Source organism: Nymphaea colorata, chromosome 2 (genome assembly GCF_008831285.2).
Source record: "Nymphaea colorata isolate Beijing-Zhang1983 chromosome 2, ASM883128v2, whole genome shotgun sequence".
NCBI classification, from domain to species: Eukaryota; Viridiplantae; Streptophyta; class Magnoliopsida; order Nymphaeales; family Nymphaeaceae; genus Nymphaea; species Nymphaea colorata.
In genome coordinates, this window is record NC_045139.1 from 31,686,598 (window position 1) to 31,701,680 (window position 15,083).

General features: G+C 36.8%; 1 protein-coding gene across 2 annotated transcripts; it reads right to left on the bottom strand.

Annotated features, from left to right (window-relative positions):
• Positions 1-1,528: 1,528 nt before the first annotated feature.
• LOC116248104 (uncharacterized) lies at positions 1,529-12,268 on the bottom strand. 2 transcript variants are annotated; one of them, XM_031620707.2, is made up of 9 exons: positions 11,965-12,268; positions 9,077-9,564; positions 8,770-8,994; positions 8,268-8,539; positions 7,144-7,352; positions 6,170-6,295; positions 4,341-4,526; positions 3,139-3,276; positions 1,529-2,307 (listed from the first exon to the last, which is right to left on the bottom strand). In XM_031620707.2, exons 2-9 carry the CDS (start codon positions 9,469-9,471, stop codon positions 1,984-1,986), a joined length of 1,875 nt encoding a protein of 624 aa, XP_031476567.1. In that variant the 5' UTR covers positions 9,472-9,564; positions 11,965-12,268; the 3' UTR covers positions 1,529-1,983. The 2 variants fall into 2 exon arrangements, with proteins under 2 accessions (XP_031476567.1, XP_031476568.1); XM_031620708.2 differs by lacking the exon at positions 11,965-12,268 and having other exon boundaries at positions 8,770-9,004; positions 9,077-9,242.
• Positions 12,269-15,083: the final 2,815 nt, after the last annotated feature.

Here is a 15,083-nt window from a genome sequence, read left to right on the forward strand (position 1 = left end):
TCCAACGCACGCCTCACGCAATGGAACAATGCTGCAAATGGCATTGATTCTTCTGCCTTTAAGGGTTCTTGAGTCCTGACTTAGAGCGCCCTGTGTTTGGCTTGGACCCTTGTTGTTATAGTTTCGACAACCTCTCTCTCTCTCTCTCTCTCTTCCTCATCTTCCTTTCTTCTTCTTCGCTTCAACTGTTCTTTCCTTTGGTTTGTTTTGTTTCTGGCCAAGTTTCTGCAAAGAAGTCAGGAACTGTGCCCAGTTGGAGAATGAACAATTTCGGCCCCCATGGAAGCCATCTACGTATAAGAAAGCTACACCTCCTGTTAATGGTACTAATTTCATATTTGGGGTGCTTAGTTGAAATAAATGGAAAGACCAGCTTTATCTTCATTCCCGCAGCTGTCAATGATGTCTCCGTTACCAAGGCCCCTGTAACTACCTAGGGATGTAAACACTAAGCAGTTCAAAGTCCGGTCAGATATAGCCTTTATAAAACTCGCTTAACCAGATTCTGTGTAAAACTGGATGCAGATTAAGACTTTTCAGACCCCATTTTATACTGAATCCTGATCCAACTAGCATAAGGTCTAAAGTTTACACATAATCGGGTTCCACTTATAATTTTTGGATACAGATGCCATATGATAGCCAATGCCAGGACGCTTGTCGTTCTTGTCAAAAGCACAATTAAAATGAAACAGAATACAGAAACGATAGGACAGCTGAGGTGGTGAAAAGAGTGTTTTGGAAAATACCCATTCTTTACAGACAATGATATTCAGGAAAACAGTGCAAATCAGCAGGTAAAAATGGTAGTGAATTTAGACAAAGAAAGCAGGTTTCTAACCATGGTACTAAGCTCTTCTTGTATACATGGAAAAGACAAGGATGAAACCTATATTGGCTCACAGAAAACTGTTTACATGCAATCAAAGAATTCGATGTGTGTTATCTTAAAAAAGAACTGGCAAACTTTTCATATGAGCCAGCTTGTTCTCATGTCATGGCTACTTTATATGCATGGTCATCGAACTTTAACGGCAATTGGAAAAGGTGACCACCTTTAGCGAGCGATGGGAATTTGACATGTCGGATAACGTCGATCTGGTTATATCGAATCGATGGTTGTGATGACTGCCAATTCAAAAAGGCAAATGCACGTATTCCTTCTTTTAAGAGAGTTGCTCTGCACACATCTACTACTGAGTCATCCAATTGGAATAATCTAACACTTTGAGGCAAACACACTTTAGTTTCCGTGTTTGGCAAAGATCATATTCTACATATAAAATCATTTTTTAAGAAAGATGAACAGCAAATTGTTCTTTGACTTTAAAATAAATAAATTCACAGATAGCAACGAGTCTCATGCTAATAGCTCACAAGTCTTAACGTAGGCAGTTCTTTCATGAGGGATGATAAGCATGGCAGTTTTTCGTAGATTACCAAGAGTCTCTGCAGAAGCGGCATTTGAATTGTGGGACTTCAACACGGCCAGTTTGTGTGATGCCTATCACAACGTCGTCTGTAGAAATTTATGAAAATGCCTCTTTCTCCAAGTACAAAGGTGGTTTCGGTACAACCAGAACATCCTTTTATGAGTTTTTCATTATTTGTCATCTCTCAGAACATATACGTTGTTCCCAAGAAACAGTATCATTTCAAATGGAGGAAGCTGCAATTCGCACCAAACTAGGCACCAACACCATGCCGGATATGGAATTGTACTAATGTGCCAGTTCAAGTATTGGGTAAAAATCCAAAGGCACCTGTCATAAGGAGAAAAGGGAATCACCGCAGTAGACAGCCTCGTTCGCATCTGCAGATGTGCTACAATCAACAAAAATGAGGAGCTAATGACCATAGCCTCCCGCACAGAGAGGGGATCAGGTGACACCATTTCATGCTGTACAACTAGGTTTTCACCTGCCAAAACACCCTCTTCTACACTTTAAAAGAAAAAATCTGGACAAATAAATAAGAGAAAAACTAAGCAGCTTCAAGAGGTGATTCTCTGGACAACACTCTTTTGTCTGAGGCAACAGCTTTTACAAACTTTGTCGTTCTAGGACCTGATTCCTTAAAGGTGTGTCCCGTTTTCCGGGGAATGTTTCGCTGAATAATGCGGATAGGAATGCCACCCATGTCAAAGTCTTCTTTCAAAGACTTCATCAAAAACCTGATGTCTGTGTCTGAGAGCTGTACTGATCCACTTGTGAAAGCAACAAAAGTAGGTGGACGAGCCTTAACCTGTGTGAAGTACTTAATTTTTGGTTGGGAAGCTAGATCTTTCCATGAATGCCTGCTCATGACCTATGAAACCAACACAACAGACAAGACAACATTCAAAATCATGAGGCAGCGTTGATAAACGCAACTCTTTATGTGAAATAAGATATCATAATCTAACAGTAATAGAGTGAACGAAAAGCCAATCTTCCTGACCAACAATATGAACCTCTAAACAGCAACAAGATTGTTTTGTATCTTTTAATGCAGGTGTGTGCACTGCTTCATGTGGCGGCCAAGCAACTAGAACCAGTTAAAGTAGAACAATAAAGCTCCTATTTTGCGGTTGCTCTGGAGAGCATTAATAATTCCACACCACAGGATGTCATGGGCATGGTAGCGCTCTAGTGATACCAGTTCAACAAAGATAACTGCCACTGTCATGATAATCATATTCTAGTTAGTTCAATTTTCACTTTCATACAAGAATCGGGTGCACTATTTTCAAAAGTATATTCATTGTTCATGCCAAAGCATTTTGACTGACATAGTTGGATAGTGATGTATATCATAACAAAGGAGTGTCATGGAAATCTTTAACTTGCATAGTTCCAGTCACCGAGTTATTCAGCAAAAACAACGATAGTTTGCAGCACTAATAACTGCTGAAACTGAATTTATCTTTGTTCAAGCGTAACCAATTTCAATTGATTCTCTGCTTACGCCCATAATTTTAATCTCCCACAAATCCTACACATGGCAAAAGATTAGTAATACTGCTGCTATTACTGCTGATCCTAGTGAAAAGAATTGCATATTGTTTTCCAATTAGGGAAATACATAAGAAATTAGAAGTGATAATAAATATGCAAACATGAACATGTAGGAATTTATCAAAATGAAGCCAAGAAATACCTTTCGGAGCCAACGGTTAAGGCGTGCAGTTGGTAACCTTAAACACCATTTCTCATAAGTATCAATTACCCTTCTCATAACTGCCATTCGGCCTCTCCCTTCCAACGCTGAAACAAACACAACAGGTATGCCTGTGACCTGCAAAATAGAGGAAGAGAGAGATGGGAGAAGGAATATATGCTAATCAGATTCTGTTCTATAACATCAGAATAATCGTGACTTTATTAATAATCAAGCAGGAAAACGGAAAAAAGGGATCATATTATGGTTTTCTATTTTTCTATTTATGAAGGGAAAGGCGCCTTTGTATCACAAAGCTAGCTCCAACAAAATCTACGATTTCATTTTCAAGAAACCAGATCTAAGCACTTTTAAAGTTTAAACCACCCATACAGAGGGAATTTTTCTACTCGATCATACATCTTTCGTTTCTCTTTCTCCTGATGACTTTTCCTGTATACAACCTGCAAAATTTTATCAGAGCAGTTTCCAAGAGAACATTGACGATATTCACTGCTATGACAAAAATATCGCCAACCACTACAGCTTCAGCCATCTTTTCAAATTTTCATTCGTAATATAGCTCAAAAAGGCAGTAAAGTTTGTCATTGATGTTTTTTCCCTTTTCAAATGGTCCCCTTTTCTATTATTATCAGCAAGGAAGACCCCAACCAGATTATGCCAAGAAATGCACCCCGATGACTCAACTCTTAATGTCCTACAAGTCTACAGCTTGACTGTCTTAGGTTCAAGCCTAGTAGGCAAAAAAAAAGTAATTTCTTTTGCCATTAGCTTTACATAGCTGATTTCAGTTCATATCAGTCAGCACATGAGCTGCAAGGCATTTGCAGTGCAACAAAAAGTCTCCAACCGAGTCAGCTCCATAGAGAACCTATGTTGTCCACTATTTCAGTTAGTGGTCCACAGAATATCACACAAACATTATAAATTGAAAAAAGAAAAATAGAATCATATACATCCAAACTGGAAAAATAGATTTCATATATAACATGTTAGTCCTGGCATTACCACTCATTTATATCTAATCATAGTACAATGTTCATTTGTGTATAGTAACCAACCATCTACAAGAGATAACAAACATAAAAAAAATGATTCAAGGAAAAATTTGGAGAAAAATCATATACAGTAAGAAGCAACATGGAGTGTAGCATGCTGCAATTTATAGGAAATCAACAAACCTGAGGCAGAACTGTCTGAATCTCTTCACGCACAGCTGTGATTACCTTTTCAGATAACTTTGGATCTTTTTTACCTCTCAGGAGATCCATCTTGTTCACAACCACAACCAGCCCTCTTCCTTCTTCAATTGCACGGCGGGCTATGACGACTTCAGCATGTCTCATGCTGCATTTGGCTTTAGCAATCTGCATAGGTGCACAAGCAAACTTTATAACATGGTGGATACAAATGAATGCATCGAAATTTATATTAGGCATTCCACAATTTGTATTTAACTAGGCAACACAATTTTTTCCTTATTTGCTGTTGAATACTCATTCACAAGGCAATACAACTAACTCAGTTTGTTATAATCAAGCAACTCATGGCCACCTTGGAAGCTATAAAGCTAAGAAATTTTCACTTTTCCATGTGATCGTAAGGGGTAAAAAACAACATAAAGAAATTTCCCTTTATTAGGGTACATTAATATTTACATTAATACATTTCCCTTTTCTACCTGTAGTTACATGGAGAAATTTATGGAGCATAACCATTTTAACAAAAACAAACTGAAGACGTATTGCTAGTTTTACAAAAGCGTAAATAAAAATACTACCAAGTTAAAAAAATAATAAGAGTTAGACAGTTATGAATGCCAAAAAGGAGAAATACACTTCAACAAGAACATAAGGTTATTGATTTTCTGAAAGATGGTTTGCATGAAGCCAGCCATTCGGAGTCCTAAAGGACGGATTGAAGCAAAATAACAATCATATATTGTTCTTTTGCTTCCATGTTCTTGTTTTCTTTCCATTGTTCAGACTCTTCTCTGTTGGTGATCATGCAACAAATAGCTAGAGCCTGTACCTTTTAATGCATTATAAAATAGAAAGTGCCTGCCCATTCTCCTTATGGTGTTGCATGACTACCACTTAGTTGTATCACAAACAGTTGCTTTATGTAAGTTTTACTCCATGCACGATGATCAGAACCTCTCATCACATCTTTGATCTTTCTCATCAACTGCACATTTTTATAAGCTTGTGGTAAGCAGAGACTGTCCGTATGAATGGGAACCAGATTATCTTCCACCACTTGAAACTATGAGCATGCACACTTGCACATTTGTTGAACAGTGTGTTAGATTAGATGGATAGGGTAGTCTCTACATGCATATTGTTTGGTGAGTACCATTCATGTACATGCATATTGTTTGGTGAGTACCATTCATGAATTCCAAAATCCAAACATTATGGAAGAATAAAAATAAATGCATCTTCAGACCATGACACAGAAACATACGACCACAGTACACCAGCTTGCTATGACTTGGAATGAACTCTTAAGTCTTACACAATATTTCAAAGTCAACAATAGGATCTTCCACTAATTTAACATGGACATCCCATCTTCGCCAGGCACTTACATTTTCATAGAAGGTCAAAAATAAATTGTCATATAAATATTCCATGCCCACACTTTCTGGCCCCTCCTATTCCTTATTAACCCATCCTTACCTAGCTCCTTGGTATCCAAAAGTTCTAGCAAAAAGAAAAAATTATTAACTCAAAAGAATGAGACCAACTAAAGAAACTATAGTGAAAACAAGGTGCATACTGACACGTTCACTTAAGAAAGGGCTGCTAACTACTAATGGATTAATTGTCCTAGAAGAAGCCATATTTAGCAGGGGGGGGATTATAAAAAGTATAGTCTTCCAAACAAAAATTTAATTGCAATACATATCATCAATTCCTTGTCAAAAAGCAGGTGTAACTCATTACTTTTTTCCATCACAACAAAGCCCAAAAGCATTTCCATAAAGCATGAAATCATTGTTGCAAACCTCTTCTGCATCAAGCACTAAAGCAACAATATTTGCCCTCATAAGGTGTTTTCTTGATTGTACAATACTCAAGGATGCAGGTCCTCTCTCTTGTTTTGTTCTCTGCAGCCAACCTGCAGTATCTACCTGTACCATTATCAGCAATGGACATATAAGAGCAATAAAAGATACCTATACAACCAAAAGAGGGGGACAAATAGAGGAACAGAGAAAGAAAATAAAGAAAGCATGTCCATAGTAATTCAAAACCTTCTCTTTATTTCCGTTACTTTATCACCAATTTATTTTATGAGTTGGGTGTTTGTCTGTCTACTCACCACAATCAGATGGTCCACAACATTTTAGGCATATTTCAGCAAAAATATCCCTTTCCACGGGTTATGAGCAATAGCTTTTAGGGTGCAGGTCAAATGAATGGTGCATGCCGAAGCTGCACAAGAAATATAGTCAGGCAGGTGCCCAAACAAAATGTTTCAAAAGTTGATGAGAATAAAAGGCAGATGATCATGTCTCTTTATCAAATATATGCAATATCTTAGTTGAATATGATCGAGTCCACCTTGGCTACAGATATGGACTGAAAAAAGAAAGACAAGGCAATTTAAAAATAGAGCATGTTGGCATTTACTTAGGTCTTTGAATTTCAAATGTATGTAACAGTGCCCGACACTCCAAGACATCCTTGGTACTTTCAAAAATGTAAAGTACATAGATTAACCATGTTAGTGTCTTCAGGTAAAAGGAAATGATGAATAGTAGCTTAACTGCATCCATGAAATTTTTGCAGATTGTCTAGAGAATAGAATTGAACGAAGGACACCATTGCCGAATTTGACAAGCAAAAAACGAAGAGAAAGGGAGGAAGTTTTTTTTTATTGCTAAAAGGTCTTAGTACAAGGACTGAAGTGCAACATGCTCCAAGAATAGAGACAAACCAGATCACAAGTTAATCATAACAATTTGTAGAGTCTTACCAAGTATATTTTTCTCCCCTGAAAGTAAAAATGAGCTCTAATTGAATCTCTGGTCAAGCCAGACTCAGGTCCCACTAAAACGCGGTCATCTAACAGCAAAGCATTTAGCAAAGTGGACTTGCCCACGTTCGGGCATCCTACTATTGCCAACTGCAGTGGTGCATCACCATCCTCAGTATTTGAGACGTTGTCCAGGGGTGTGAGGTTGTCTGAAACACAGAACTTTAAAAGACTAAACAACAGAATTGAAAAAAGGGTATACAATTGCATTATGCAATTACACCTTGACAGAGACTAAAATTATGAAACATTATGTTCACAGCAAGCATATAAAGCTCTAGCAGGGCCTCAATAGAAACTGAGGCTCGAAATAAGATGGATTCTCCAACAATTGAAAAGAAAAGGGTAGTAAGTAAATGCTGTCTGATTTATTCATGAAAATCCGTCCATAAACATCAATTCAGAAAGTCACAAACATGACATTGAACTGACAATTACACCATGAATAGTAATAATCAGAAATTCCATTTTCTATTCTCCAATGCACCCTTCAACATTTCGAAGGAATGTCCATATGTAGGAAAAGTATATATACGTGACAATCAAATTAGCATGATGACTGTCACTTTCACAAGCCACTGGACTCTGGTATTCAATATCAAGAAATCTCCCAAAGATATATCGCAAATAAAGGAAACTTAAAAGCATGAAGCACCTGGTTCAAGTTCCACACTCAATGTAACAAACATTTCCAAATTATATACAGAATTACATAAGAGCAATTTTGCAAATGATGGAAGCTTAATAAGTGGCACCTCCTAAACCAAATAATGCAATTTGTGCTCTATGGTAAGCTTGACAACAACACAGTCGTTTCACCAAAATGCTCGCTTCTAGGGTCCTCTTATTCAAGAAATCAAGAACTGTCATGTATAAACATGGTGCCACACATAACTACATAATATGTACAACAAAAAGAAAAAGGGAGCATCACATTGCATAATCCTGTTTCTGCTGTGTTTGCTTTATTCCAGACACAAGGCCTGCTTCCACCATAACACAGTTTTGTGAACGATACCTTGCCATGACTACATTGAAACAGAGTTTTGTGGATAATGACTTACCGTGATAGTTCTGATTATTCTGAAGCACATATTCTTCAAGCAAAGGATGAAGTATCTCATAAAGATCGGCCATCCCCAACCCTGTCTCGGCAGAAATTGGTAGAGGTTCTCCAAATCCTAATGCATGAGCCTCCCCTGCTGCTGCAGCAAGAGATCCACTTCCATCATCAAGTAACTCAGATTTGTTCATCGCAAGGATGATCGGGGTTCCAGATGGAGCATGCTTCCGCAACCACTTCCCAACATCCATATCCAATGGTTGCAGTCCGGCCCTACCAACATGACCGGAATATGATTAACTAAAGATTTTGCAGCCACTCATCACTGGCAAAACTCCCCATACCAACAATCAAACCGGCTACACTAAATCTATATTTTAATTAAATTTTTCAATACAGGATAAAAGTTCGATCAAATGTAGCACCAAACACGAGTCTAGCAGAATTACTAGGAAAAGTTAGAAACTGAATCAGGAAATACAGCTACCAAAAAACGAACCAACCTTGCATCAATCAGAAATATAGCAGCAGCCGACTTTGGAAGGACTTTCCGTGTCATCTCCGATGTCCTCATGAGAATGTCGACAGGAGATGAAGCCGTCTCCAGTCCAGCCGAGTCCAGCACCTTGAATCGCAGATCCCCCAGCTTGGCGACCCCTTCCCTGATGTCTCTAGTGACATGTCCAGCAGGAGTGTTGTACACAAGAGCTTCCCTTCTTTTTATCAAACTGCAACGGTCTTAAGAAAAGGTGAGGAACTCAAATGCCCACAATTGGCAATTGGAGCTCGCCAAGAGAGTGGAGTTCTTACCGATTGAACAACGCAGACTTGCCCACATTTGGGCGCCCAAGGATCACAACAGTTGGGAGCATATCCACTTCTATTGTTCGGAAGTCCACCCTCTTCAACTTTGCTTGGGTTCTCTTTCCTTTTGTTTCCTCCATTTCTTTGCCATGATGGGAATCAAACTCTACTTTGGTCTCATTTGAGTTGGACAAGCTCGACGAACAATCCGAAGGCGGAAAAGAGACTAGAGAAACAGAACTAAATGCCCTTGGAGGAAGAATATCATGGAAGCTTCGAAGCTTTGAACCTCTATCATTTCTTTCGAAATTTGTGGCAAATCTTGATGCCGGAAACTGTCGTGACCAAGATGAGAAAATGAGTAGCCATGCCTTCCTCTTTGCAATCGAACAGACGGCCATATACTCAAACAATCGCTGCTCCAACACCACTCATGATATGATCAAGCAATTCATAGAAGGAGGAACCAATGTAGGCAACGCAAAGCACTATGCCTATGAAGCAAGGCAAAAAGAACCAGGGCGAAGCAAGGTGTAAGCTTTAGGACTAAAACCATGAAGTATATAATATCCATAAAAATAATGTCAAAATCGGGAACAAGTATTAAACTAACAAATATGTAAGTAAAGAACAATGTGAAAAAACATATTTAAACGTGCTAATCATTGTTCATAGCTGCATACAATCAACTTCATATATAATTCAAATAAGATCAAGCAACATGGATAAGCTAATCTACTAGCATTTACACATCCCTAGTGTGCATATAACTTGAACATACATAATAGAAAACAAATTTTATTATAAACCACATCAACTCTAAACATGAAAGAGGAGAAAGAAGCAAACATTTAATGAATAAGAGAAAAAATATATTTTTTGACTGAAAACCATTCTAAGCGGCTCCATTCTACAAAAAAAAATAACCGATTCATATTGGAAAACTACGATATAGCAGCTATGTTGTCAAGGCACCCATGCAGGTAGCACTTAGTCCCTAGGCAAAAAATGAAAAAAGGTGACCATTTTTCTAAATTTTTTTAGTTATGTTAATACGTCAAGTTTTTTTGGTTAACTATTACTAATATTTGAAACGTGGAGAGTAGTAATATAACAAGCACAATCAACTTAAACAATCAAAAATTAATTGTTGACTTCAATGAATATGCAAAATCAGTATAAGAAGTTTAATATTACTCATTAGTACAATAAACCAAAAAAAAAAAAACTAAATCTAATCTCTAGAAGAAGGAATGTGAATCTACAAGAAGGCATTAATCCATCTGTACTTAAAGAGAGACATAATATAAGAAAAAATACTAACAGTACATAATAGTATACATATAAGTACACAACAGTAACAATACATATAAGTACATAACCATAATGTATACATATAACAAGTACCACAATACTACATATTATATAACAAGTTAATAGTATATACTATATACATATAATAGGTTCATGCAACACTATACAACAGGTACAATAGACTGTACGTAATAGTACATACATATAACACATATTACAATACAATTTAACATAATAGTATATACATATAAGTTTATAATAGGTATAAGAAATTAACAATACATATGCCTGTATGATATAAGTATGTAACATAACTATACTGATGTATACATATAACAGGTATGATGTATCCCAATACTATATAACAGACTAAGTGACTAACAGTACATAAATATAACAGTATACATATAACAGCATAATCAACATAACAATACATAAAAATACGTAATCAATACAAAATAAAGTAAATAAAAATATATACTCAATTAAGAAACTTTAATTGAAAGGGAAGGTGTCTTTTCACTTTCCCATGGACCAGGCATGTTGACGCCTAGGCTAGCCTAGGGGAACCTAGGCACCAACACATATCCCGTCGCCTAAGTGGTGGACTTAAGCACCTTAACAACATAGCATAACAGTAATTACCACCATTGTCCAATCCCTAAAATTTAAAACAAATCATATCCAATTAGAAAGTCACTAAAGAAAGAAGTGTTTATCATCATGACCACGCCAAAGCTTTCAGTTTCATGAACCAAAAGTTCTGCACAAAATATCAAGAAAATTTCTTCAAGGTCCCTTGGAAAAGGACTCAGGACAAAAGATGTAGCCTGACAACATGGGAGATTTATTATAATACCTTCATTCCTCCTAACTTAGAAAATTATGCATGTTTTCATATGGCATCTTAGAGTTTACAATAATGAATAATGAGAAACTTATCAAACAAATTTATTGATGATGAGGAGTCCAAATTTTCTCGTAGAACAACGGTTTCTTAAATTAGCTATTAAGTTATCAAGTAATTGCACTAACACACAAAATTATGTTATTTGTGTAGATAATTACGAATAGTATGCTTGCCCTAATGTTTCACTTGGTGTCAATAACTAGAAATTGTTGAAAAAACTTGCAATTTGCAAACAATTCTAACCTTCCTTGTCCTACTCTTCAGCAATATGCTGTGGCATATCAAGAATGGGAGCTTTTTCTTGAAAAGATAAAACAGTAGAGACCTAGCTCCGGTGCAACTCTAGTTATGATGACAAATATATAGTTCATCCTCGGTTTGATGAATGAAACAAAAAGCAATTTAACTAGAAAAATCACATAACTGGTGAATGTAGTCAAATGTACTTAACAAGCATGTTCACACACACACATCGATTATCATCACATCCTCTCCTCAACAAATCTCTCACAACTTTTTGCCTGTTACCCACCATGGATTCATCAGAATTAAGTGTCTAGTCGTAAATACAATGGTTAAAGTCTCTAGGAGACGGCCGCCAGCAAGCGGCCCTCGTTACACGTTTGCAGCAGATAGAGAGAGAGAGAGAGATTAAACCTGAACAACTCACCTGCGCAACCGGTATCGTAGAATAGAGAGGATCGCGGGATTTCGTCGTCGATTGGACAGCGTGGCCGTTGTTCGTCACATACTGGAGAGGGCTCACTCAGAAGGGCGCCGGCGTAGCCGTCTTCTCTTCGGACAGTCGGAGAGTGAAAAGTGAAGGGTTTTCCCAGTTTGGAAAGGGGTTCAGGAGTCGAAACAAATCATTTGAAAACGAAGAGGCTGCGCACGCATCAAGCGATTGTGCGCCTCACTTAACAGCGATTTGGTGTCTGATGCGCTCCGAGAGGCGCATGCTCTACTCCTCGAAGCGCATGGGGTATCTTAAAAAACCGAACTCACACCGGAAATTAACTTGTCCGATAATTTTTATAGATAAAAAAGAGCGTATGCTTCATAAGAATAAGACGGTTTTTTTTTTCTCTCATAATATTGAAAGATTTTGTCTTAAAAATCTGTCCTCCTCGTCGGACTTGTCAGGCCCACACCTTGGCTGGATAATAATAATGGCAATAACAATAATAACATTCAACTAATTACAATTTCAACTTTTTTCGATAATTTACACATACAGATCACATATACCTGATGGGTCGGTTTTGAATTATCAAGTGTTAAATTTTTATAAAGGATACTATCAATATATGTAAGTTGAGGCATATGAAGAGCATCATTCTAAAACACTGAAAGCATATTTAATACCATAAAAAATGAGATAAAGGTGTTACGTGAATATTTAAGTTGAAGCATAATAACAAGAAAGTCACTTTAAAACACTGAAAGCATATTTAATATCATAGAAAATGAGAGAAATGATGAGGGCTTCAGTTTTTTTATTGATAATTTTGCCTACCACAACAAATACAAATGTTCAAAACTAGTTGTAGAAGTAAAGTAGTAAACATTTTTTGATTGACAGACAGCCGCACTTCAATTTGGAGCTCAAGTACATGGAATAAGTAAAGGATTGTGAGTCATAAATATTATAAGTACCGAGTTTGTGTATATTTTGTGTAGGCAATCTTCCACCGTCGAACATATGTCCTTTCATGCATTTAGAATGTAACGGTTTTCTTACCAATATGGCATTTCAGCCCATACACGTATCATATTTTTTTATTTAAAAATACTTAGTGAGTGTATTATAAAAATACCAACATACAAATAATACATAAAAACAGGTCAAGTGGCTTGAACTCGAGTTACCAAAGTTTCCAACACGCCCAAAAATGGGTTTCAAAGGCAAAATGATGTTTTTGGTTATGGTTTTTAGGTTTATTCAAAACCCAGTTTCATGAAAATCTGAATAAAAAACCAGGTTTTGTATAAACCTGAATGAGGGTTTTTTTCAGGCCTAAACGATGCTTTGGGCATTTGGAGCAGCCAAACTCCATTGAGGCAATGTGATTAATGTTTTCAGTGGGAATGTGTTGCTCCAACAAGAAGAATGGATGATTCATCGATGTTGGACCTCTGCATGGATGATGAGAATGGATCATTCATCGGCCCAGTTATTTAATGTTATTATTTATTATTTGCATTGATGTGCCTCAATTAGGGATGCCAATGGATCCGATATGTCCTTAATTGTATCCGCTTTTTCAAATATTCACATGTTCAGAATCAAATTCGAATTCGGATTCGAATAAAAAAACTCATATCCGAATTCAAATCTGAAATCCAATTTTACAATCCGAATTTGATTTTTATATTTACACCTGAATGCGAAACTGAATTTTGAACCAGATTTTACCAATTTTCAAAATTTAATAGCATTAGATACAAGATATTTGTTTAAAAATTAATCTGATTCAAATCCAAATCTAAATCTAATCGAACATTTATAAATATATATATATAGTTTCCACCTCCAATATGTGTGCAATTTCTATTAAACTTGCATTTTTAAATTAACTAACTATAAATCAACAGCCATTCAGCCGAATTCATTTTTTGAAGCACCTTCAAAACTCATTTTATGTCATCCAAACAAAAACAAAGTTTTAAGAATCATGCTACCCGAGCACTAAAACCAGGTTTTCAAAACTAATTAAAAGAAATGTTTTTTACAAACCCAAGTTTTAACAAAGAATCATTTTTTAAAATAGTTCATCCCAACACTGCCTAACCCTTTTTTTTTAGTCACATGACAGACAGATTTTGGCGAAGTTTTTAAATTTTGACTAGAGCCAAAATATCATTTTTCAAAATTTTTGCATAGAACAAGTGAAATTTTTTAAAATTTACATATAATTTTTTTTTTAATTGAGGTGGGCCAGGGCCCATGCAGAGCCCTACCTTAGTTCCGCCCCTACCTGACAGTGACACGTGCGCCTTTAGTGTCGCGCCTTTTCTGCTTGGCATATGTATATACATACTGCTGTCACCTTTCTCATTCATGCTTGAGGTTTTCCCCTTCCACATCATTGTCAAAAGAAAGAAGACTTTTCTCCTCTCAGCCACACCAGAATAAGATGGGTTACTTTTTTTTGCCCTTATTCATGTGCATGTTCCTACCAATTGAAACTGGGCAACTGTGGAGGGAGTTGAAATTTTTTGTTTTTGTTGGTAATGTCAACAAGCAGGATTTTCTTGAGGAGCGGGCCGGCAGTCTGACATCTGAATCCAAATCTAAAATCCAATTTTACAATCCGAATTTGATTTTTATATTTACACCCTGAATCTGAATCTTTTGAACCAGAATTTACGAACTGCAAAGCAAAAGAAACCAGATTTTACCACATGCAAAGCAAAAGAACGTTCCTGAGTTAACAACTAGAAAAACGTCTTTTACATTATGTTTGATAGCCTTGAATATGGGAGACAAACCTCATCATCTCAAATCCGACAGTGAAACCCACTGCTGAAACAAACAGTAGATTTTCCAACCGCGGATTTAAAATCCGCATTTCGTTATTGAAACCATGGATCTATAGTTCCAAGGGCTGTCTCAAGCGGTTTTAGAAGGTGATCCAACAAGTTGAATTTACTTTCATTAGGACATCGACAACTTGGACCCGCCGATTGAGTGACTCGAATTGCTGCGCAATTCACCCAATAGCGGCTGTTCTTACACTTTATTGTTATTATTGTTGTTGTGAAAAACAAGTTTACTACGTCTCCATG